Below are 26,622 nucleotides of genomic sequence, written 5' to 3' on the forward strand. Positions count from 1 at the left end.
GCTGCTGTAAGTACTGTTAGAGTGGTGTGAAAGATGCACTGATTTCACGCACTCTGGATGTCGTGCACACATTTGCTGGTGCAAATGGCTAGAAGCTCCATGTGCCACCCAGCAGGTCTCTAATACCCAATGGAGCATATTTGGTGCTGGTAAGGATCAGGCAAAGGGGAGGGTCAGGTTAGGATCAGAGTAGGGATAAGGATTGGCACAGGACAAAAGAGTGGATGGGAGGGAAAGGATCTTGGTGGCGACAGCATATGCAAAGATCCCCCTGGCTTGGACCTCCCCCAACTCTCCCCAGACTTTCCAGTAAAATGCTGGTGTAGGTTCGAGGACACCCATTGAAAGCCTGGAAGCCTAAGGAGATATCAGTAAAAAATATTTTTAGTTTGCCCTCCTGGACTCTGCTCACCTGCCCCACTCACTGCTCCAGCAGCCTGGCTGCATAATGTAAATTGGTGGGGGATAGGATTGGGACACAAGTCTCTTGATATAATTTCATTTCCCAAGCAGAAAATATCTGAATTGCTAAAGATACTATCAACAATGCAATTAATGTTCATTGTTACAAGCATGTTACCAATAAATTAACTGATTTAGGTGAGAATGACCAGGATTGCAGCCATTGTGAACAAGGGCATCAAATACCTTTTCCCCATTATCAATCCATTCTTGTTTTTTCTTCTTTCCCATAAAGAAGAAAATGATGATTTCAAGTCCTCTGGATTAATGCTACAAAAATAAATGATGTGATCATCTAAGTATCTAAGCTGATGTACATCTAAGCATGATCTTCATTGAGTTGCCATTGAATGGAAAATATACATTCTCCATATTTTTATGATAGAACCACAGGGTGGCAGTATTGGCAAACATATTCCTTTTGATTCACAATCTTGTATTGAGCCAACAGACAAAATGCTCTGACCAGGCAGAACAAAACCTTATAGCAACCAGGAAGCCACATATGTGTCATGGATTTGAAACCTAATACTAAAGGGGAAAATAAACATTGGAGAAGAAAAATTATATCATAAACATCATAGATGGTCAGAAGTTTTGCCTTTTGCTGAATTTCTTACCTGGGAGTGATTGGCACCATGGAACACAGCTGGAGGAAAAGACAAGGTCTGTATCTTTTGCTTTTTTTCTGTCTTACGAGAGCTCTCTGTGTCTCTTCAATTCAGTATTCTGTGCCTGAAGAAAAGAAGATTGGGTCTGTGGTTGCTAATGTGCTGAAGGAATTAAAGCTGGTGATGGGGGATCTCTCTGCTCGGAGGGCTCAGCTAGTTTCCAAGAACAGTAAGCAATACTTTCACTTGGATACTCAATCTGGAAATCTGTTGATTCATGATAAAATAGACAGAGAAGCTTTGTGTGGCAAGATGGATCCTTGCTTGCTACTGTCTGAAATAGTACTGCAGAACCCTTTAAAGATATACAGCATTGAAATCCTGATAGAGGATGTGAATGACAACAATCCCAAATTCTCTAAAAAGGAATTTGAGCTAGAAATTCCTGAGAATGTCCCAGTCAATACTCACTATCCTTTGGATTCTGCTGAAGATCCAGACTTGGGAAAAAATACTGTGCAGAATTACACACTAAGTCGCAATGACCATTTCCAAGTGGATGTGCAAAAGGGCAAAAATTATTTGGATCTTGTTGTGGTGAAACAACTGGACAGAGAGAAGGAGGCAGTTTTTGAGTTAATTCTCACAGCTGTTGATGGAGGAGTGCCACAGAGAACAGGTACGGTTCACATAAAGGTCAATATTTTGGACAGTAACGATAATTTCCCTCAATTTACTCAGTCTGAATATAATGTCAGTTTAAGAGAAAACAGCCCTCAAGGTACCCTTGTCACCAAAGTGGAGGCCAGGGATTCAGATTTCGGTTCATATGCACAGATTACCTATTCATTTCATCGGGTGCATGAAAATATACTTCATTTGTTTAATTTAAATGAAATTACTGGGGAGATCACTGTTTGGGGAGAAATTGATTACGAAAAAGAAATCAGCTATGAGATGAACATCAAAGCAACAGATGGAGGGGGGCTTCTAGGAAACTGCAAGGTTCTGGTGGAGATTGAGGATGAGAATGACAATGCCCCTGAATTGTCTATCATATCCCTCACCAGCCCTTTGCCAGAGGATTCTCCCCTAGACACTCTCGTTGCTCTCTTTAGCATCACAGACCGAGACTCTGGAGACAATGGCCAGGCCTCCTGTTCTGCAGATGTATCTTTGCCCTTTCTGTTAAAAACCACTATGAATAACTACTACCAACTGGTGATCCAAAGCCCACTGGACAGAGAGAAAGTGCCTGAGTATAATGTGACCATCACAGCTCTTGACCGGGGATTACCCAGGCTCAGTTCAACAAGAATGATTCACATTCGAATCTTGGACATCAATGACAACTCCCCAGTGTTTGAAGAATCCACCTATCAAATGGCATTACAGGAAAATAATATCCCAGGATTGCTCATTGGCTCAGTCCATGCTGTTGACCTGGACACAGAGCAGAATGCCAAAGTGACATATTCGTTTTTGCCTGGAAAGATTGGAGACTTCTCTGTGGCTTCTTATCTCTCTATCAACTCTGAAAGTGGGAATGTATATATCCTCAGGTCTCTTGATTATGAAGAGATACACCATTTTCAAGTTACCATCAGGGCTTCTGATGGTGGTTCTCCTCCATTGACATCAGATGCTACTGTCCATGTTGTGGTCATAGACGAAAATGACAATGCTCCCTTCATCCTGTATCCCCTTCAGAACAGTACATCGCTCTGCAATGAGCTGGTTCCCAGACCAGCAGAGGCCGGATATCTGGTCACCAAGGTGGTGTCTGTGGACGAAGACTCTGGCCAGAACTCTTGGCTTTCCTACCAGTTGCTGAAGGCCACAGACCCCACCCTGTTCAGCATAGGACCACAGAATGGAGAAGTGAAAACCAGGAGACCCCTGAATGAGCGAGACCCCAACAAACAGAGACTGGTCATCCTGGTCAGAGATAATGGGAACCCACCTCAGACCAGCACTGCGGCATTAAATGTGCTTCTAGTGGACAGCCTTTCGGATCCATACAGGAAGAACATAGAAGTGGGCATTGAAGAAAGGGAAGAAGAAGGTCCTTTGACCATGTATTTGGTGATCTGTTTGGCTGCAGTCTCCTTTGTCTTCCTCGTGTGCATTGTTGTATTTGTCATTATCAAAATGTACAAGAAAGGCTGTGGTGGAAGCCTGATCGCTGTTCCTCCTCACTTCCCACCCGCCAGACCGGATATCCCAGAGAACGGGGTGGATTCTGAGAGTGGGTCACTTTCCAGGACTTACCACTATGACGTTTGCTTAACGGGCGGATCTTTGTGCAGCGAGTTCAGATTCCTCCGGCCTCTCATTCCCATTTTTTCTGTGGGGGACCCAAACATGCCTGTGAGTCACAGGATTTCTGCTGCTTCCCAAGAGATTCCTGACCAGGTTGAGGATAAAGAAACAACCCAGGAACAGGTGAGAGAACAATTACTTCATCCTTCTTAGTTGGCATATGATGGTTAAGCAGTAATCTTTATATCTTAGGAATGTGCAACTGCTATAGAAATCTCTGCCTACTTTCAGGATGGGGCATGATTTGAGGTTCTGTGTACCCTCTCCATGTAGGGTTAACAATATGGTAAGTGGAGTGGAGTCTTTTCTGTTGTGACTGAGTTAGCATCCAAAATAACTGGACTTTAATGATGATAATAATAACAAGCGCTTTGAATAAATTCTGGTAGCTAATAGGTAGGTGATGTGGTTGTGCTATAGTATTCAAAGTGATATTATTCTTCCTCACTGGGGATCTTCAAGCAGAGGTTCGACAAGCACCTGCTGGACATGCTCAATGAGGCTGCCACAGGCAGGGGTCTGGATTAGATGACCTTTTAGGTACCCTCCAATTCTATGATTCTATATCTGATTTGGAGTTTCTGCTTCTCTATCTCCTTCAGTGAAATTTTGCATCAGCCGAAGTGTCTGAACTGACGTCAAAAGCAGCCCCGTACTACAGTGCCTTGCATTAATGTTGCTGTAAGCTTCATAAGCATGGCTGTGTATTGACAGGTCCTCCTCTTACTAAAGCCGCTTATAACCACATGTCCATACATGGAGGGGAGGGGCCTTATGGAACTAACTGCCATGAACGTGGATATCTGTATTGGAAAGTTCTCAATACTTGCCTGTGGTTGGTTATAAAAAAATTAGAAACATTGAAAACAGGAAATTATCGAAATCCCTTTGTAATGGTAGGTCTGAACTTGTTCAATGTGTAAACGGGAGACCACTTGGAACACCGCATGTACTGCATTATGTTCCGCTCTGAAAGTAAGGAGGGATATGAATACTTTGTGATATTTAAGAAGCATTTAAGTTCTGTGATGGGGGGAAGGAATTGGGGGGCTTGAGAGAGGTGTTTTCCCATGCCGCCACCACCCCATAAGCCTTCTGATCGCTAATGGATCTCATCTGATCTGCACCAGCTCTTAAGCTGATGCAAATCTGAGGAGAGAAAGGGGTTGTGTTGGGAGACGAGGAAAAGGATAGCCTCTTGGCTCAGGTTGTACATGCAAGGGCACACACTTCTTACCACCCTGCTGGCAACTGCAACTGCTCAAGTTTCTGATGGCAGATCCAAAATGGCTGTGGGTGGCCCACTCTGTGCAACAGTGTAAGTCCTTTGCAATGCTGTAGCTAACATGATGACATTGTGATGGGCCTGATAGGATTAGGTTGCTAAACTACTTTCCCACAGAAATTGCACACTAGATAATAGTAGTAGTATTCTAAGCCAGAAAACTAACAGCCCAATCCTAACTAACTCCCCATGAGGCAATGCAGCAGCAATGTGCAACCTTTGATTTATCCCATGGGGTAGTTTTGTCTGCTGAGGGTCCAGAGTGAGCCCCAGCAGCCACTATGAGTCAGCTCAGACCTGTGCCAGTTCCATCACTGGCACAAGTCTGAGTTGATTTGTGAAGGCAGATCAGGCCCAGGATGGGTAGAATTTGGCGTACACTGCTGCCGCTGCACCCACTCCCTCTCAGGCCTGTACGGTCCTCCTCCTCACCCTCATCACCGCTCCGTTCTCCCCACCCATCCCCCTTCCGAATGTAGAAATGTTGATGCGTATGCATGTTGAATGGGCGACAAATATAGCCACAGTTGGATACCGTGAATACCAGATCAGTCAAAAAATAAAGTTTGCGGCTGAATGTGTGCTGCTAGACAGTGACAATGAAGTAACGGATATATTGGCCTGGCAATGTTTTTATTCCCTGTTCGGGGATTGTCCAGGTTACAAAATTTAATCACATGTTATGTGTGGAGAACTTACAAAATGGCTGCCGTCATTTCACATTGACTTTGCATGAGTATGGCTTGAGCAGTGGTCCCAAGACCTCTTTTGAGGGCATCGGACGTGGCCCCGGCTGAAACAGAGATGGCCTTCATCTGGTCAGGGACTGAATGGGTGGCCACCTGTGTATGTGCAAGGTGGAAAACTCCACAAATCCTACCTTAAGTTTCACGATAGAAGAAAGGCTGGCTACCAATGTAACAGCTACTACAAAATACAAACTCTTGCTGACATGCTCAGTTTGTGCACATTCTCCATGCCTCTCACCTAGGATGAATTAGTGTTTAAATAGACAGTATTCAGTTCATATTAGCTCTAATTTATCTATATAGAAGGAGTTTTCTATGTATATAAGTAACAAGTACTGTAACTGGCAAAATGTATAGGAGTTATATGTACTTTAAACACCAGGTGGTGCCATTGCACAATGTAGTAGACACTTTGAAAGTAACTGTGCGGATGGAAAGCTAAAAACCTAAGGAAAAAGGCAACAGCTCTTCACTGCAATAACATAAGAAGAAGAAGAACACTGTGGATTGTCAATCTTTGCACAGAAATAATCAGAAGGAAAAGGCATTTTCCAGAATAAATAAAGCAAAAGGAAAAATTTGCCTTTCAAGTATATTGGAAACAATTGAAGAAGCTTCTTTACACTTTTGCCTTGTAACATACAGCAGCCTGTGTGTTGGATCAACCTTGACAGAATCTGGAGCAATGGAAAAACATCACAGAAACAGGCAAGTGTGTTTGTTTTTCCTGTTTCTCTGCATGTGTGGGGCACTATGCAAGTCCATCTTCTATTCAGTGCCTGAGGAAAAGAAAAGTGGGTCTCTGGTGGCAAATGTGCTAAAGGATTTGAAAGCAGGTGTAAAAGAGCTATCGGCTCGGGGAGCCCGGTTGATTTCAAAGAGCTCCAAGCAATATTTCCAGCTGAATCTTCATTCTGGGGATGTGATATTAAAGGACAGAATAGACAGAGAGGCTCTGTGTGGTCAGAATGACCCTTGCATGCTACTCTCTGAAATTGTTCTGGAAAATCCGTTGCAGCTACACAGAATGGAAGTGGAAATAGAGGATGTGAACGACAATCCTCCCAAGTTCTCCAAAAATCAATTCTTTTTTAAAATTCCTGAGCAGACTCCCTCAAGTACCCCATTCCCTTTGGAGGGGGCTGAAGATGCAGACAATGGCAAAAATGCAATTCAGAACTACACACTTAGTCCTAATGAACATTTTTCTCTTGATGTGCAGAATCACAGTGATGGTAGCAAATATGCAGAGCTAGTATTGGAGAAACCATTAGACCGTGAGGTGGATCCACAGATTATTCTTATTCTGTCAGCTGTTGATGGAGGAATCCCCAAGAGAACTGGCACAACACAAATTATAATTGATGTTCTTGACAACAATGATAATGTGCCTCATTTTGATCAATCTGTGTATAAAATGGCATTACCAGAAAACAGCCCTTTGGGTACACTGGTCACTAAAGTAGAAGCCAGTGACAGGGATATTGGTTCCAATGCTGACATCACTTACTCTTTTAGCCAGGTGCAAGAAAATGTGATCAGATCATTCAAATTGAACAAACATACTGGGGAACTCACTGTTGCAGGGACAATAGATTATGAGGAGAACAGAAGTTATGTCATGAAAATTGCAGCCACTGATGGAGGAGGCCTCTCTGCATTCTGCAAGGTGGTTGTGAATGTAGAGGACAGAAATGACAATGCCCCAGAGGTGACCATTACATCCATCACCAGTCCCTTACCAGAAGACTGTCCCATAGATACAGTGGTGGCTCTTTTCAGTGTCACAGATCAAGACTCTGGAGACAATGGAAAAACTGCCTGCACCATCAGCACAAACCTACCCTTTGTGTTAAAAGCAACTGAGAATAATTATTACCAATTGCTAACTCAGCAACTACTGGATAGAGAACAAATCTCAGAGTATAATGTCACCATCATGGCCACTGACCGAGGTTCGCCCTGGCTCACCTCCACAAGAATAATTCATGTTCAAATCTCAGATGTCAATGATAACCCACCGGTGTTCCAGACATTGCTCTATGAAATGCAATTACGGGAAAACAATATTCCAGGGCTGTTGATGGGTTCTGTCCATGCTGTTGACCAGGACACAGAACAGAATGCAAAAGTGATGTATTCACTCTTGCCTGGGAAGGTTGGTGATAGTTCTGTAGCTGCCTACCTCTCCATCAACTCAGAAACTGGTAACTTGTATGTCCTCCGATCTCTGGATTATGAGGAAATAAAAGAGTTTCAAGCAACTGTGAGGGCATCAGATGGTGGCTCCCCTCCACTCAGCTCAGAAGTGATAGTCCGAGTTCTGATTGTGGATGAAAATGACAATGCCCCCTTTGTCCTCTATCCTCTTCAGAACGGCACTTCCCCATCAAATGATTTGGTCCCCAGAGAGGCAGAAACAGGCTACCTGGTCACCAAGGTGGTGGCAGTGGACAGAGATTCTGGTCAGAACTCTTGGCTTTCCTATGAACTGCTGAAGGCTACAGAGCCAGGACTCTTCACGGTGGGGGCCCAGAATGGAGAAGTGAAAACCATGAGGCCTATTAATAAACGAGATGCTTTCAAGCAGAAGCTAATTGTGGGAGTGAGAGACAATGGGCATCCTCCCCAATTGACCTCTGCAACATTGAGCATTCTTCTGGTGGATGGCTTTTCTGACCCTTACATAAAAATGCTGGATACCCCAAAGGGTGAAGTTGTGGAGGAGGAAGAAGACCGTAACCTGACTGTGTATCTGATCATATGCTTGGCTGCCATCTCTTTTATTTTTTTGGTGTCTGTAGTGGTGTTCATTGCCATGAAGATTCAGAAGCAGAGGCAGTTCACAGAGAACTATAATTCTGCGCCTATTTTTCCTGGTGGACCTAATATCCAGGAGAACCATGTGGATTCTGGCAGTGGCCCATCTTCCCAGGCTTACAGCTATGAGGTGTGCCTAGCTGGTGGATCTCTGAACAGCGAGTTCAGGTTTCTCAGGCCTCTGTTTCCTGTGTTTTCTGTGGATCCTCTCAACACTCAGGTAAACCCCAGGAATTCAACTGGCTCTTCCCAAGAAGTTCCCAGTCATGCACAGGAAAATCAACAAACAAACCAGGTGAGAATAAGTTACTTTGTATAATTTCATGTCAAATTTCTAACGTTTCAATGGCTAAGAAATAAAAATTAACAAGTATATACAGAAGTTTATTTTTTTACTAGAACAATACTGGTAATTAATTTCATTTTTGTTAGATTTATCTGAGTTGGAATCATTTTGAATAATGGTGTAGAATCTTATTCATACTGTTCTTGTTTCTTCTCCACATCAAGAAAGAATAACTAGTAAATATATGTGCTCCTCTCACATGGTTGATCAGTGCATCTGCATGAAAACAAGAGGTCAGCACAAACTCCAGAAGCGCTCCTTGGAGGTTTGCTGGCAGCCTGGGAATATCTGAATGGTCATCAAACCTCAAGGCTCATCTGGCCTCAGAGTTTGGGGAATAGAGGGGGTTCCTGCACCCTATCTCCTCCTCTGAGCCTCCAGGGGGATTACTGCTTCTTTTGGGGGGTTGGCATTTCTCCTGCCTTCCTCTCTCAGCCTCTAACCTTAACCGTCTCTTCATTGGCCTCAGGTAGCCGTTTTGAAGCTCCCTCATCCTGCCGAGGCCCTGCCCCTTCTCATGCCTCTTCCACCACTGTAGTTGACTCCCCCCACTCCTTAAAATGCCAGTCTCCCTGTTTCCCTCAGAGAGAGGACAGCATGCTCTTGTCCCTCCAAGGCAGGGCCAGAATCAGCAGTTTCACCAAAACTGGTGTTGTCATTGACCTTGCAAATGTGCTGCTGTGGCAGGCCTCGTTCGCAAGTGCCCCCAGCCCAGCCTGTCTGATGAACCTGTGTGGCAGCTTGGCTGTGTTGCATTGTGGCCCTGCGGTCTCACTGCCTGAGGCTTGTAGGGGCTTGATGGCACCCGTACCGAGTGTGGGGACTGGGGAGTGTGTACTGCTATTTTGAAAATAAAACCGGCAAATAAAAAAAAAAGAATAATACGGTACTTTGCTAATATTTTAGAATAAAGAATTGTACGTATATCTATTGATCGGATTATGGCAGGAGACATCCAGTTTTTAGCATGTTGTTGTATGCACTGTGGTTCATGCAAGTAGAATGTAGAACTTGAATAAACACTGGTATTTGTGCACATTTGTAGGGAGGCATAAAACATCCACAGATGGATACGCTGAAAAAGCTGAAAAAGAATATTGCCCAGTCAACAAGTATAGCCACTTAATGAATGTGTATAGGAGAACAATGGCAGTTTGGTAACATGCACACTGACTTGACAACGTATGCATTGGTTTGGCCTTGCTCAGGGGCTGTGCATGCTACATGACCAATGTACAAAATGTAAACAAAGGTTATGCTTACAGTATGTAAGAAATGATGAAAATCAGTTCAAACAATCTTGATATCAGTAGGTTATCAAACATTGACAAGACCATTGCGACCTGAACAACTGGGTCCTGGACAAATCCATCTCGGTATTGGATATTTGCATCCCTTCTTTTTGCATCCCAGATATAAGTATACTTATATCAGATGAACTTTTTTATTTTCAAAATGCAAAGATAGGGTTAGGGTTAGGGATAAGAGGCTTAGGATGTATGACTTGGGGGTTGTTGCCCAGTTATACTTTGTTGCCCAGTTATAGTGGGATGCAAATAAAAAGGATGCCCCCCCCCCCAAAAAAAAAAAACAAAAACCTGACACAAATGTCTTGGGATGCCAATGACTGGGATATTTTTGACCAGGACGTAATCGTCCAGGTTGCAAATACCCTAGTACCTATCAAACATATCACTTGAGCAATGTGCAATATTTCCCATGATCAATTTACACATTCTTGCCTTCTAATTAATATACACCAATAACAATACATAGGATTTATATTGTGCTTTCTAAGTGTTTAAAGGTGTTCACATGTATCAACTATTCTCTCCATATCACATCTGGGAGGCGGAGACCAAGAGAAAGTGTCATGCCTAAGGCCACTAGTTATGGACAGTCACCAGTCAGATTTTATGCCCATTAATAGTAACAGTGCCCAGTAATTTGCCCAGTAATAGTAATTTTATGCCCAGTAATTTTATGCCCAGTAATAGTAACAGTGCAGGCCTATTTGTGTCTACTCAGAAGTAATACCCACTGAGTTCAATGGAACTTATTCCCAGGTAAACTGGTAAGTTTTATAGGAGTTATATATATTTCAGACACAAGGTGGTGCCATTGCACAATGTAGATGCTTTCAAAGTAACTGCAATTGGAAAGCTGATGTCATAAAGAAAAAACCAAAGGAAAAAGACAACAGCTCTTCATTGCAAGAAAATCTTCAGAAAGAAAAGGCATTTCTGAAAATAAATATAGCAAAAGGAGGGATTGCATTTCAAGTATATTAGAAACAATTGAAGAAGCTTCTTTACACTTTTGCCTTCTAACATACAGCAGCCTGTGTGTTGGATCAACCTTGACAGAATCTGGAGCAATGGAAAAACATCACAGAAACAGGCAAGTGTGTTTGTTTTTCCTGTTTCTCTGCATGTGTGGGGCACTATGCAAGTCCATCTTCTATTCAGTGCCTGAGGAAAAGAAAAGTGGGTCTCTGGTGGCAAATGTGCTAAAGGATTTGAAAGTAGGTGTAAAAGAGCTATCGGCTCGGGGAGCCCGGTTGGTTTCAAAGAGCTCTAAGCAATATTTCCAGCTGGATCCTCATTCTGGGGATGTGATATTAAAAGATAGGATAGATAGGGAGGCTCTATGTGGTCGGAATGACCCTTGCATGTTACGCTTTGAAATTGTTCTGGAAAACCCATTGCAGCTGCACAGAATTGAAGTTGAAATAGAGGATGTGAACGACAATCCTCCCAAGTTCTCCAAAAATCAATTCTTTTTTGAAATTCCTGAGCAGACTCCCATAAATACCCGATTTCCTATGGACAGAGCTGACGATTCAGACAAAGGCAAAAACACTATTCAGAACTACACACTTAGTCCTAATGAACATTTTTCTCTTGATGTGCAAAGTCACAGTGATGGTAGTAAATATGCAGAACTAGTACTGGAGAAACCATTAGACCGTGAGGTGGATCCACAACTTATCCTAATATACTCAGCTGTTGATGGAGGAGACCCAGAGAGAACTGGCACAGCAAAAATAGTCATAGATGTTTTAGACAACAATGATAATCTGCCTCAGTTTGGACAGTTGCTATATAAAATAAAAATTAAAGAAAACAGCCCTTTGAATACCCTGGTCACTAAAGTTGAAGCCAGTGACAGGGATATTGGCTCCTATGCTGACATCACTTATGCTTTTAGCCAGGTGCAAGAAAATGTGATCAGATCATTCAAATTGAACAAACATACTGGGGAACTCACTGTTGCAGGGACAATAGATTATGAGGAGAATAACTATTATGAGATGAACATCAGAGCCACGGATGGTGGAGGCCTCTCTGCTTACTGCAAGGTAGTTGTGGAAGTGGAAGATGAGAATGACAATGCCCCAGAGATGACCATCATGTCTATTACCAGTCCTTTACCGGAAGATTCACCCACAGAAACCGTGGTGGCTCTTTTCAGTGTCACAGATCACGACTCTGGTGACAATGGAAGAACTGCCTGCACCATTAACACAAACCTTCCCTTTATATTAAAGGCCTCTGAGAATAATTATTACCAAGTACTGACTCAGCAACCACTGGACCGAGAACAAGTCTCAGGGTATAATGTCACAATCATGGCCACTGACAAAGGCTCACCCAGGCTCACCTCCATGACAATAATTCATGTTCAAATTTCAGATGTCAATGACAACCCACCAGTTTTTCAAATTGCATCCTATGTGATATGGTTGCAAGAAAACAATATTCCAGGTCTGTTGATGGGTTCGGTTCATGCTGTTGACTTGGACATGGAAAGGAATGCAAAAGTGACTTACTCGATTTTGCCTGGAAAGGTTGCTGATGTTTCTATATCCGCTTATGTCTCAATCAACTCTGAAACTGGGAACCTATATGTCCTTCAGTCTCTAGATTATGAGGAAATAAAAGAGTTTCAAGCAACTGTGAGAGCGTCAGACAGCGGTTCTCCTCCACTAAGCTCGGAGGTGATAGTCCAAGTTCTAATTGTGGATGAAAATGACAATGCCCCCTTCGTCCTCTATCCTCTCCAGAACGGCACTTCCCCATCAAATGATTTGGTACCTAGGGAGGCAGAAACAGGCTACTTGGTGACCAAGGTGGTGGCAGTGGACCGAGATTCTGGTCAGAACTCTTGGCTTTCCTATGAACTGCTGAAGGCCACAGAGCCAGGACTCTTCATGGTGGGGGCCCAGAATGGAGAAGTGAAAACTATGAGGCCTGTGAATAAACGAGATGCCATCAAACAGAAGCTGATTGTGGGAGTGAAAGACAACGGGCATCCTTCACACTCAACCTCTGCAACCTTAGCGATTCTTCTGGTAGATGGCTGAGGCCATAGAGGAGGAGGAAAATCGCAACCTGACCATGTATCTGATCATATGCTTGGCTGTCATCTCTTTTATTTTTCTGATGTCTGTTGTGGTGTTTATTGCCATGAAGATTCAGAAGGAGAGGCAGTTCATAGGGAACTATAACTCTGCACCTATTTTTCCTGGTGTGCTGAATAACCAGGAGAACCATGTGGATTCTGGCAGTGGCCCATCTTCCCAGGCTTACAACTATGAGGTGTGCCTAACTGGTGGGTCTCTGAACAGTGAGTTCAGGTTTCTCAGGCCTCTGATTCCTGTGTTTTCAATGGAGCCTTCCAACATACAGGTAAATCTTAGGAATGACACTGGTTCTTCCCAAGAAGTCCCCAATCGCGTAGTTGAGGAAAGCCTACTGACCAACCAGGTGAGTATATGATTGGCATTTCTTAATATGTTAATTGATACGTCCTGCTTCTGGGTTTGATTGTACTCCTTTCCAGTTCCAACCTAAATCCCGTGCTTTTTTTGCAGATCCGCCCACCTCTTCCTTACATCCAGTGCACTTTTACAGAAGAAATTAATTTCCTGTGGTGGGATTGTAAGTCTCTGACTGATAATCCTTAATGTAGTCAGTCTATGACTTCCTGTTAAGCCCTTCATAGGGATCTAAAGCTTAGAGAAAAGGATTTGATGAAGGTTGAGCAATGAACCAGTCTATTTGACACTAAACCAAAGTGGGCTTTCATTCCATACATAGTTGTGTAGACGGAAGCAGATGTACTCATCATATGTGAGCATATAGCAATATATGTTCCTGGGTGTTTGTCACATGCATTTTCTTTACCACTTTGTTTCAAATTATATGTTACAATGAATGGGTAACTTGACCTAGTGTTTTTGGGTTTTTTTTTTTGGATCTTGTAAAATAGTATGTGTGGGAGTTCAACACAGGGCAAAATTGCAGTGGTTGAGTAATGGGGATTTACTTGTTTGTCCTCATCATAGTTTTAATCCTGATCTCCCCCCCCCCCCCCGCAATTATTCGTAGTGAGGAAAAACCTTCCATTGTTGGACAGTTGGATAGTGAGGGGATTGGAGATGTTAGGGATGGAGAAGAGGACTTTGTGGCTAGAAATTGTATTTGGAAGAAATGGGAAGAGGAGATGGTAGAAAGTGTCTTTTATACCTTTGAGGAAATAGGATTTAGTTAACAGTGGTTATGGCAGAGTAGTGATGCTATTTGGATTGTGGTGTGCCAAGTTGTGGCTTTAGGGAAGGATATGGAGGAGAAAGAAATCCTGATAGGTCATAGCTTTGTGCAAGAGGGAAGCTCTTTCCCCAGCTAAATTTCTTTGTCATGCCTTCATCAGCCCTTAGCCCTTGCTGGAAATAGGAATCTTCTGTTATAATCCATATAGGGCTCCCTGGGCAAAGAAATTATTCAGTCAGTTGCAGCTAGGCAGGTGGCGTCCATGATGATGTAAATTTACGCATGTTAGGAGTGTATCTGTGTTGGGTATGAAAAGGCTAGGAGGTCAGGGAGAGGATAGCTTGTTGAATATTTACAATGCTTAACAACGGGGATACATTCTTAAATCCCCGTTGTAATGTGAACCCATTATTATGTGAACATCCAATATCATCTAGTGATTGAATGTGGTATAGTGTCAATGGTGTCTATAGCATGTAACTGAATGTAACTGACTAGCACATAAGAATCTTGTGTTCTTATCTCAGGGGACAATTGTATATGTGAACAGTCATTAGTTGGAACATTGCTAAGTGATTTTTCTGATCTAAGCTAAGCAACTTTGGACCCAATCCTATCCAGCATTCCAGCGCTGATGCATCTGTGCCAACTGGGTGTTTGCTCTAGTCTCAAGATGTAATATTGCTGGATGTTTCTTCACTAAAAAGTCACAGTCTAATGTTCTGGTAGTCTGCTCTTGCATTCAGGGTCTGCCGTGAGTGGGACGATTGATTTCCTCAGCTCTGCTTTTTGAAGAAGATGGTCCACTGCTGCCCTGGCTCTCCCGCAGTATCTCACTCAGGATCTCCATGGGCCTTGGCTTACCAAGCAGTTGTGAGGAGCAGTGACAGCAGCAAACCCTCACTACTTCAGAGGGTGGGGCTGAGTGATAGGTGCATTAGGAAGGGACTTTTTGCAGACACACAAAATGAGGAAAGAGGTAGGAATTGCTAGGTTTTCTTCCCATTTGTTGTGCCTGAGCACTAAGCAGGAATTCAGTGAAGCCCTTGAACTGTGGCATATTTCTCATATCAGGGAAGAAACTGCTAGAGTGCTGCACTAGGGGAGAAGCACCTACTGGTTAGTGTGCACTCAACCCTTCCTGCTCTCCAATTTCCTTTTTCACTGGGTCAGCAGCTGAGTGGGGGAGGAACTGGTAGATCTTTCCACTGCCATCATAGCCTGGGATGATGACTAGGTAGTGGAGGGACATCTTAAAAAATAAACCTTCCCAGAAGAGCACCAGGGGTTCTTATTTAAATTCAGATTGAAGTAGTATCCATGAGCAATCAGATGTGACAATCCACTGAATTACCTTGACCAAGGACTAGGCAGGCAAGAAGTCAAAAAGTTTATTGAAAATCCAAAAAGAATTATATCAAATGGGGAAAACATGACAGAGAACAGTACAACAAGCAGGCGGATGGAAAATGCCTGAACTCAGCTGGATGAACACACACAAAAAATAACTTCACAAAATTGAATGCAATAACTAATAATACCCAGAAGAGGGAGCTGGGATTCTACTCAAGGGCAAAGCACACAAAACACCAACACATCACTAAACCAGTAAAGTTTGTCATCTGCAAGTACAGTTTACCTGTAGTAGAAATACAGCTTCAATTGTTGGGCAGTTGCATTGCCCCAGGAAACCTGGTTCCTGTAGCTATTGGAGAAAATGGATGTAATTTGCAAAAACCAGCACTAAGTTTCACAGCAGAGGCAGCAAAACACATAGCATTCCTTTGCTTGAACTTAAGAAACCTAGAGGTGATTATTTAATTGGGTTACCTGTTTGGAAGATTGGAACCCACCTGGCCATTCTCTTTGTCTAGACAGACAGGTCTGGCTGCCCAATCCCTAGGCATATGGCAATATTCGAGGCTTCACTAGTCCAGACTACGTAGGATACAGTGAGGAATCGCAAGATTTTAGAGTGTCCTGGAATTATATGCAAAACGTTTTTATAGAAAATCCATTTCTCTTGGAGTGAGATACAGAAGAGAACAAGGCTGTATAAATTTGAGTTGATTAATGGAAATGGATTATGTAACAAACTGAAGATGAAATATATTATGTTTGAACCTCTTATAGATCTTGTTTTAACCTCCCCTGTTCTTTGCTCTCTTCTCCTTTTTTATCTTTCCTTCTTTTCCTTCTGTATTATCATAACGCTGTATTGGTAGAGCAACTGTGTATGCAACCTGAGCTCCTTGGAGGAAGGGTGGTATAAAAAAACTGAAAATGAATGAATGAATGAATGAATGAATGAATGAACGTAAACTGATATAACATTTTCTTTCATTTTTTAAAATCAGCTTGTTCAAGATGCAGCTGCCAGAATTTTGACTGGAGCCAGTCTGAGGAAGCCTATCACTCCAATACTGTAGCATGAGCATTGATTGCCAGTTGGTTTCCAATGCAGAGTGCCAGTTCTTACCTTGCAAATCCTAAATGGCCACTGGGACCAGCATACCTTAATGACTGTCTCCTCCGCTCACACATATTGATCCACATTAGATGCCCTGTTCCACATCCCTCTGCCATCTGAGGTCTTGCAGGGGTATGGTACAAAAGAGAACATTTTCAGTCATTGGACCCCAACTGCAAAATGCTGTCCTTGGGGAAGCCCAATCAGGTCAGTTACCTCCTGCCTTCCAGCATGTAGCCAACACTTCAAGTGGCCAGAGGGCTTCTCAGGATACTACATGCAGTCTGATTGTTGATAGGTGAGGGCCAAGACCTGCTTTGGGTCCCCAGTCCTATCCCCCACTAGTCCATAGTGCACAGTCTGGTTGCATCATCATAACCAAGAAGTTCTCCACTGCTTCTGCCTCAACCTTACTTATCCCTCTTCAGGCTTAATCCAGATGAGTCCTAAAGCCATAGCTTTTGCTGGCATGACCAAGCATGAAGTTCTTTTGGGTGATAAAAGAATGAGTTTAACTCATGGAACTACCATTTCAGTAACTTTGGGGTTTTTTTTGTCAGTAATTGATAAACTCTCAGGGATGCAACAAAGCATGTACATGTCATAAGCATTAACTTTTTCTTTTCCTGTATTTGTGGTTATTAGAGTCATCTTATCATAACCCAGTTCAGGTAGAACACTTTCCACTGCAACTTCATGCCCTAGCAATATTTATCTAATGAAAACTACCGTCAGCATTTGAGAATGACAGCACAACCTTTTACATTCTTTGCAGGGAAGAACTCCTCTTTCTGAAGATGCAGCTCCCAGACCCGGAGGCCCAGGTTGCATTATTAACCAGGCAACAGGTGCAGTTGTGAACTCTGGTCAAAATGACTGGCTTTCATATCAGTAGAGGAGGAGAACCAATTCCAGCCATCGTTCTAACTCTCAAGGGCAAACAACTGAGAAACCGTCACACAAGATCCTGACTCCCGACCCTGTAAGGACCTGAAGGATGGGTCCTTCTGCCTAAAAGAAAGACATCAGACTTTGAAAGTTCTCTTGTGCAGGCCAAGCTGAGATTCATATGTTCTTGCACACCTTTCATTCATTTGGATAGGATTCGTGTTGTAGTAGAACTCACAGATGGTTGGTGCCCATACAGATACCTGCTATACCACTGCTTAGTTATTTTTGCTTTATAGGGTTTTAAAATAGACTGCTGCTTTTTTTATCTATCCGCTAAGGAAGTGCTGGAGAACCTACTGCACACTTGTTTGTGATTCTTCCCCATCCTCAGTCTTCTATTGTGAGAATTTTGCTGCTTTCCTTAAAATATTTCTGATTGTTTTAACAATCTCTCAGAAATCCCATTTGCTGACCTTTATTGTGCAAGATAGCGATGCATGCAACAGTCGCTAGTATCCTGTATCTTCCTTGAAAGTCCTAACAAGCCAAATGAATGAATATGGGCAGTAAGAAAAAAGAGCATGAGCTCTACGTATTGGGAAGTTTCCTTGCACAAGCCCCATTGAAAGAACTGGGAACTATGCAGCAGAACAGTTCTTCCAATTCATTCAAATGGGGCTTGCGCAAAAGACTTTCACAGTGGATTATACATGTAATCACCTTGTTGTACCTAGTGTTTGTGTGTGCACCTATTTTTCCAAATACTTGATTCTATCCTTGGCTGTAGCCATCTTAGTGCTAGCAACTTCTCTTTTATAGTGTTCGCACATGCACACACTTTCACTGAAATTTAACTGTAAATAGTTCAACTATTTCTCTTTTGCTATGACTTATATCTGGTGTGCAACTGCTGAGAAAATGTCCCAAACTCATCAATGCTCCTTAAAGAATGAAGCACACTGCATTTGAAAAGGACATGTTGCCCAACTGTTTGTGTCCAAGAGAATAATTTTTTTAAGCTGCCTTTTAATGCTGATACACCGATGGTGCTTGGAACTATTCCAAATTGGGTTGAAGTCCAAACCCATGTTGATCTCTTTCAGCAAAAAGTGCAGTTCAGTTGTCAGCCCAACTGCAAACCTATTGGAAAGTGCTACTGTAAACTCCAAAAATAAAAAAAATATGAATTATATTATGACAATGTGTGTTCGCAGCTATAGTTAGTGGTTGTGAGATTTGAAACAGAGTTGTTTGTAAAACTGTGTTTTAGGATTGTACTCTTTAAATTCAGATAACACAGGCCTACAAAATTGAGGGTCAGAAAAGTTTTTCCCAAACTTTATAGTGGTTTGATATGAATTTGGGGTACCGATTCCAAAAATGGCATCCGTTTTGCCCCATCACGTCTAGTTTTGGAGATATAGTATAGCCTCATTAGTGAATGGTTCAATCAACTTCCTAATGCGGAAGCAATGGTGTAGGCTTCCTCATGAGGAAGCTGCTTGAACCATTCACTAAAGAGGCTATACTATATCTACAAAACTAGACATGATAGGGCAAAACGGATGCCATTTTTGGAATCAGCACCCCAAATATACCCAGGAATTGGTGTAACGTTAAAGGAAGCAAAATGTGTGTTGGCCTGTGTAATGATGAAAATTCACAATGGTGAAGATGTCAAGCTTCATGGATACAAGAAAACAGCAACCAGTACTATAGTCAGATGTTGGTTTAAAGGTTAGGTATTAAAAAGTACAACTGACAAACTGGAAAATTTTAGATTATGTGGAATGCACCACAGTCAAATAACATAAATCTGTACTGTCTTAAAAGCCGGAAAATTCTTTTTAAGTTGTTGTCTTTTTGTTATGGGAAAGTAAAAGAAATGCTATGTACTTTTACATATTGTTTGCTAGATTTTAGTATCATGTTAGGATGTTCATTAAATAATAAAACCACTTCCTAAAATTGGTGGGTGGAAATGATTATTTATAAAGAAGAATTTTAGGGTTGTAACCATACATTTTATACCCAGGGTTGACTTAATCTTTTGCCTCTTCTATTCCAACTTTCAAGTACACACATGTTCATACAATTAATTTCACAAATTCAGTATGTTAAGCAAAATAACAAACAATATGATTCTGTAGCAAAAAAAAAAATTTTACAGGTGTGTGTCACTTAGTGACAGGGATGCATTCGCATATCCCCGTTGCTAAGTGAATTCATCACTAAGTGAGCAGTCCCCTGCACAATCCAAAACAACAAGTGGTGCTTGTTACCACCAGGCTGGGAGAAGTGGGGAGCAGAGCAGCTGGAGCGTCCTGTGGGTTTCTTTGCTTACAAAGCACAGAACCATGGAAACCTGTGCAGGGGAGTATCAGCCAAGATACTTTGTTTTTGCTTGCAAATCCATTCCATGTTGCTGAAGCAGAACAGCTAAAGCATCATGTCGAACCAGCTGCTTGCCTGCTGAGCGTGATTCTTTGTTCCCCGAGATCAGCAGAAGTGAGGTATCTGCTACTGTGTGTGACCACTTGCCTCCGTTCTGGAGATCAAAGAATCGTACTCAGCAGAACACTCAGCAGGCAAGAGTACAGTGTAAGTTCAGTTGTTCTACTTCAGTGACGCTGAAAGGATTTGCAAGCAAAGAGGCCTGCAAGATGCTCCAGGGAAGCGCAAGACGAATCTGCAAGGGTTACAGAGGAATGACCACTGTCGTATATGTGGTTGTTCATTGTATGGAAGGTCATTAAGCAATGCACACTTATTCTTTTATTTGCAGAATAATAAGAGCATCATCATCGTGAACCTGACATATGTTTCAGATAAAACGTTGCATAGATGCTTGTTTTTCTGTGTGAACATGCAGATATTCATATAGCTCCTTCCCTGGCAAAAGTTAATTGAAGGACAATACTGCTGAAAAGCAAACATTTGCATCTAGTATATACCGAAAATTATTTTTGAGCCCTCTGTGCAAAGAGCGTCATACATGCCTTGAACTACAATCTCCAACTCTGTCCTCCAAACTGCATTGGTATTGCAGGGATCTTGCAGCTTCAGAAGGAGCAAGGCTACCTGACCCAGAGGGAACCTGACCAAGAGCTACCCTGACCCAGAGGGAGATGCTACCCTGACCCAGAGGCTTCCTGACCAAGAGCTACCCTGACCCAGACCTATGGGAGAAGGGGACTGCCAGGACTCTGCTGGCGGACACAGAAGAGAGAACTGCCAGGACCTTGCTGGAGGAGATACTCTGCTGGAGAGGACACAGAGAATCCAAGGCATGAAAAGGGCTGGGGAAGCCAGGAGGTCTCACTGCTTTCTGTGTGCCTGGAAAGCAGAGAGATTCAAAGGGACAGCCTCCTAGGCAGGAATTTTGCACTTTGCGTTTCTCCTACCACATTGCCTATGATGAGATGCAGGTTCTGGGAAGTTCTTGATGACATTGGTTCTTCAAAGGGCTTAGGATCCAACCCACTGGGAATTGTCTTCAGAGTTTTAGCACTGCTTAGTCCTTTTGCACCAGGTTTTCTAAAAGCCCAATCCTGAACTTAGTGGTGCCCAGAGGAGCAGTGGCACCACAATGGCAACCACTGCATCCTGTGGGCACCGAGGCTATCGCCGGGGTCTCCTCGGGATAAGGGAGTAATACTCCCTTACCCCAGGTAATGTCGCTGTGACACCAATGGGTTTTCTCGCCTCTGTACTTGCCTTTGAGCCTGTAACTGTCTGGGAGAACCGACTGGAATACTGATTGACTAGGAGTACTGGGCGCAGCCAGTCTTTTATACTCAGTTTAAGCAGTGTGGCCAAAATAGGCAAAAGCGCAGTAAATTTCCACCCCTGCCTCACCCAAGCTCCCCTCTACCCTCCTTTTGGCAGTGGTGTCCTTTCTCTGGACACATTTTGCTGCTCTTGCAAGATAACAGGGTGTTTATTGCAGACCGGCTCTGTCTGGTCTTCAAGGACCAAGGCCCTGGGGAACTGGAACTAAAAGCACTGGATGAGGACATGAAGCCATTTCATTACTTAGTAAGCAAAGGCTTTGTAAGCATCTTAGAGCGCAATCCTAACTTGCTCTGGAAACAGGCAGGCCAGTGTGTGAAAGTTTTCAGCGCAAGTTTGGGGCTGACTGCAGGCCAGCCTGGGGCAAGGGGAAACATTTCCCCTTACCCTGTCTCACACTGCAGTAGCCCCACTGGGTTTACTCAGATCTGGGCCACCTGGCAAGGTGGCGCAAATCTGTAATGGATGATCAGAAGATCCTCAGGTGGATGATAGGGTGTTGACAGCGATTCCATGTTTTGACAGCTGTTTGATAGCTCTGGGAAGGGCAGGGCTGGCTCCACAGCTGTAATCAATCAAGGCCAATGGAGACTCTGATGGACACCTGAGCTTCATTTGACTTTGATGGGACTTTGAATGAGCTAACGAGGTAGCTCACAGCTGAGCTGCATTTGGACTTAGCAAGGGGTTGCAGCTAAGGACCCAGAGGGAACCTGACCAAGAGCTACCCTGACCCAGAGGGAGACGGTACCCTGACCTAGAGGCTTCCTGACCAAGAGCTACCCTGACCCAGACCTACGGGAGAAGGGGACTGCCAGGACTATGCTGGCAGACACAGAAGAGAGAACTGCCAGGACCTTGCTGGAGGAGACACTCTGCTGGAGAGGACACAGAGGAGGGACTCTGCTGCAGAAGACTGGATTAGGAAGACTGGACTGTGCTTTGGAGACCTGGATTGGACTTGAACTGGAGGCTTTGAACCTTTACCCACTAAGTGGAGTTTTGGGGAGGGAAAGCCTCTGGACAAGAGGAATTGCAGGGAATGTGTTTGTAGCAATAAATTCTTGTTAATTGCTCAACTGATAAGGAGTTCTGTTCATTTCTTTGCACACCACAGCTGTTGTTCTTGGAAAAGGAGAGAGTTAATTAGCCAAAAAGTTGGCATTAGAAGGGAGAATTTGGGCAAGACAAATTGGCGTAGTCGGAAGGATTGCAAGACAAAATCCGAGTAGCCCAGGACTGCCCTGGGCCATCTGGGAACAGGGTCAGAATCTGGCATAACTTCTGGGTCCTGGCCCCGCCTCCTGCACGCCACCGACCTGCCTATCCGTGGTCCCACTCGCCCTTCCTTGCCTTGAAATGTCTCCCTCCTGCCTCCTCCCCGCCCCCTTCAGACCCTTGCATTGGCTGAGCTTGGTCAATGCAACTCACTTTGTATTTGGGGCCCATGGCGGTGTGGAGAGACCAGCACATGTCTGTATGCTGGCCTATCTCCTCAATAAGTGCTTTACGGCACTTTTGCAACACTCCCAGGCCAGCACAAGGGACTTGCTTCAGCCCCAGTCCATTCTAGGATTGTGCCTTCAGTCTTACACTTGTTTTCTAAGCTTGGAGTCACTGTTGGCAAAGCATACAGCTCCCTCCCCCCCACATTCAGGACATTCCATGTCTTGACCTGGACTGACAGGGGAGCCTACAGCATCAGTTCCCTCCTTTGAAACATTTATTCCTTATATACAAAGTATATAGGGACAGATGTTTCACTTCTAACATTATTTTTTTTTCTTTTATAATATTGGATACACACAAGTCACCTTCTTTAGTTACAGTTACTGAAGCAGAATGTACTTACATGTAGTCAAGCTGAGTACTTACAGTGACAAAAAAAACTTACAGTTTAGTTCTCTATGGTTCTTCATTCCCCCTTTCTGCTTTGGTGGACACTTGCTTCTTGGGACACAAAAACTTTTGAATCAATTCTTAATGGGCTAGAACTGTCCATGGGCACAATCCTATCCTGTGCTGGAACAGGCAAGCCAAGAGGCTTGCGCTGTCTCCAGAACAGGATAGGGGCCAGAATTGGCTCAGTCAGAGGCAAGGGGAAACTCTTCCCCTTAACCCTGAGTAAGGCGCCCTGGCCCCAATGGGTCTCCTCGGACTTGCACCACCTCCTGAGGTGGCATAAGTCCGAGGAGAGTGGAGTGGCTTTCAGCCGCGCCAAACTCACGGGGAATGGGGGTTGGGAACCGGCATAACTGCTGGATGCCAGCTCCACCTCCCGCTTCCTGCCTGCCCACCCCCAGGGACACCCTACGCCTGCCCTCCCCCCACCCAGAAACTCCTCCCTCTTGCCTCCTCCCCACCCACCCTAGAGCCTTGCATCAGCACAGATGGGCATAGCAGGGGGAGGGAGCAGGGTGGGAGGGAGGCGGGACTGGTGTAGCTTCACTCCACCGGATCCTGAGCCTCCATGTCAGGCCATCCGCCTGGCACAGAGGTTCTAAATTCTATGCTAACCCTTGGGTAGTCATAGAATTGAGTAGCCCCATTGTGGGAGCTACTCGCTTTACTCAGGGGAAGTAGAGCTGGCCCACTTTCACCTCTCCACCTGCCTGACTAGTCTGCTTCCTTTCAAGGGATCATATTGCACCATTATATCTGATAGGCAGCAGCCAGTTGTCTCATCAGGAGGTGAGTCTCCCCAATGAAATCATCGGTGCCAGCTGGAAACCATCATCCATCCAGTTCCTATGCCATCTGCAGGGCTCTGGGCAAGGCTAAACTTTAGGTGCAGTCTTTCACCCACCCAGGGATGCCAAACTATTATCTCCCCCAAAACCTCAGGACATGTTGGGGTCATGCCCACTGTACCATGATCCATTAACACACCAAGTGGAAGGTGCAGAAACTGTTATTTATTTCAGGTTAACCAAGCAAGGCACAAGGAGAATGTTCTCTGATCATGTACAAATTTCAGCTGTATGCAGTCAGCCTTTTATACTAAGCAATGTGGTTCAACAGGCAAAAGCACAGTAAATTTCCACCCCTGCCTCACCCAAGTTCCCCTCTACCCTCCTTTTGGTAGTGATGTCCTTCCTCTGGACACATTTTGCTGCTTTTGCAAGATAACAAGGTATTTACACAGACTGGCCCTGTCTGGTCTTCAAGGCACTGAGGAACTAGGACTAAAAGCCTAGATGAAGCCATCTCACTACTTACTAAGCAAAAGATTATTAAGTATTTTAGTCTTACTCTTTTCTCTAAGCATGGAGTCACTGTGGTCAAAGCCTACAGCAACCCCTTCCCCGCACTCAGGAAGTTCCATGTCCTGACTTGGACTGATGGGAGTCTACTCAGTTACTGAGATCACCCTGACTTGAACATACACAACTGTACTGGATTCACTATATACTTTTGCTGATCTGAAAACATTCTCTACCTGTGGAGGTGGCGAGACACATTAATAGCTTTGACTAGGTTAGAACACTTTGGTTATGAGTATGCTCTGCATAAGCAACCTGCCAGAGGTTGTGAGATTGCATCCTCAGAATTCCCTTATAGCATCTTCTTGTACCAGATTAAGGGCGCAATCCTAACCAACTTTCCAGCACTGGCATGGTTGTGCCAGTGGGGCATGTGCTGCATCCTGCATTTGGGGGGAAGTCATGGAGGCCTGCTCAAAGTAAGGGAATGTTTGTTCCCTTACCTTGGAGTTGCATTGCCCTTATGTCAGTGCTGGAAAATTGATTAGGATGGCAGCCTTAACCTTCAAAGTACAAATAAAATGTGAATCAAACAGGAATTCTGAACTTTATTCTGAATTCTGAACATCTGGAGCATTATCTGGGGAAAAGGCAAGCTGGCTGAGGGGAGTAGTGTATACTGGTTAGCACTAATGAGCTCTCCACTTTCCTTTTTACTGGGTCAGTAGCTTAATGGAGGGGAACTAGTAGCTCTACCCACTGTCCCAGGTTTCAGAGCCCAGACAAAGGCGGCCATCTGGGGGGGGGGAACTTCACCAAATGAATGCAATTTCCCAGCAAAGCACACAAGCCCCCAACACTTAGCGAAGCTGGTGACGTTTGCAGGCATGGCAAAGGCAAAACTAATTCTCTAAATGCACCTAGCTAGAATACACTCCATGTTGTTAGTTACTTACATTGCCTCAGGAATCTGGTCCCTGCACTTACTGGAGAGTAAGTGTGCCTTTCACAAAGGGAGTGCTTTCCATAAACCAACACTACATTTCATGGCAGACCTGGCTGAAATACACAAGTATCCTGTGCTTGCACTTAAGTAACTTAAGTTTGATGATGTCATAGTTACCTGATTGGAGTGGAGCCCACCTGGCCTCTTCATCCTGCCTCTTTACCTAGATAGGCGGATTTGTCTGCCCAATCCGTAGGTGGATGCTAATCTCACCTTGAGGCTTGGCTACTCCAGACAGGAATCCACATCAGCATCTAGCTGTAAGGAATGGTGTCTCAACAAAGACAAGAGGATGTCTTTGTTGAGGATGTCAAGAGGATGCTGCAAGAGGATGTCTCAACAAGTTTTAGACTGTTAAACTTGCACAGGGGCTTCTAAGGAGAAGTGCCTCCGAATAAGGAAAAATGAGCAAAACTTTGGGGAAAATAATGTCCCTACACCATACTTTTGTTCATCCCTCCCCACTGAATTAGAAACTCCCTCCCTGCCGCTATACACAGGTGCCCAAAGTGTGAAATTATTTAATTTCAGCACTCATCTACACCTATGTCATGTCTCCACTTGGAAAGCCCATCCTGTTTCAGAAAGCAGAATGCAGTGTTTGCAGCTCAACTCATGAATGGAGTTTTGTTTTTGCACACAACAGCAGACAGTCCATGCTATGGGATCAAACAGCCTCCTGCCTTGGAGAACCTGTTGGAAAAGCTGCTTCCAATCAAACTGAAGGAAGATTTCTTGATAGAAGTAATCACCACCACCCTGCATTCTTGAATCATGAATTGGTTGTAGGGTGGAAAGAACTACACCCTGCAGCAGGTTTTTGTTGGAAAGTGTCCAGAATTTAGCTAACAACAGCACCCATCATTATGGCACAGCTGTCGATGAACGTTTCCATACTGTTGGGTGAAATCACTGTGATTGTAGAACACTGATCTGAGGGAAGTGCTAAAATTGAGCAAGCCACTCCTGCCCCCATTTGGTTATACCGCTTGAGGCAGTGCTGCTCCTATGCTTCTATCCTCTAAAGCAGTGCGAGAACCACTGTCCCTTTTGTTCGAAGGGATGTGGGCAGGGGGAAGGCAGCGATGCGATCCAGCCATTGCGGGGGAA

At 44.0% G+C, this 26,622-nt stretch overlaps 4 protein-coding genes across 4 annotated transcripts in view; all 4 read left to right on the forward strand.

Moving 5' to 3' along the window:
- The window catches only part of LOC136647444 (protocadherin beta-16-like), a 46,971-nt gene extending 28,057 nt beyond the window's left edge, over positions 1-18,914 (forward strand). Inside the window, exon 2 of the mRNA XM_066622976.1 lies at positions 17,396-18,914. Coding sequence (XP_066479073.1) covers positions 17,396-17,515 — 120 coding nt within the window. The 3' untranslated portion in view covers positions 17,516-18,914. The remainder of the gene's footprint in view (positions 1-17,395) is intronic.
- Positions 1,101-3,548, forward strand: LOC136647401 (protocadherin beta-16-like). The gene has a single exon (XM_066622918.1). The coding sequence runs from the start codon at positions 1,101-1,103 to the stop codon at positions 3,546-3,548; it is 2,448 nt and encodes an 815-aa protein (XP_066479015.1).
- LOC136647403 (protocadherin beta-16-like) lies at positions 6,115-9,721 on the forward strand. The gene is made up of 2 exons (XM_066622921.1): positions 6,115-8,544; positions 9,641-9,721. Exons 1-2 carry the CDS (start codon positions 6,115-6,117, stop codon positions 9,719-9,721), a joined length of 2,511 nt encoding a protein of 836 aa, XP_066479018.1.
- On the forward strand, positions 10,832-12,961 carry LOC136647445 (protocadherin beta-1-like). Its single transcript, XM_066622977.1, has one exon. It carries the CDS (start codon positions 10,973-10,975, stop codon positions 12,959-12,961), a length of 1,989 nt encoding a protein of 662 aa, XP_066479074.1. The 5' UTR covers positions 10,832-10,972.
- Positions 18,915-26,622: the final 7,708 nt, after the last annotated feature.

Source organism: Tiliqua scincoides, chromosome 4, assembly GCF_035046505.1.
Source record: "Tiliqua scincoides isolate rTilSci1 chromosome 4, rTilSci1.hap2, whole genome shotgun sequence".
NCBI classification, from domain to species: Eukaryota; Metazoa; Chordata; class Lepidosauria; order Squamata; family Scincidae; genus Tiliqua; species Tiliqua scincoides.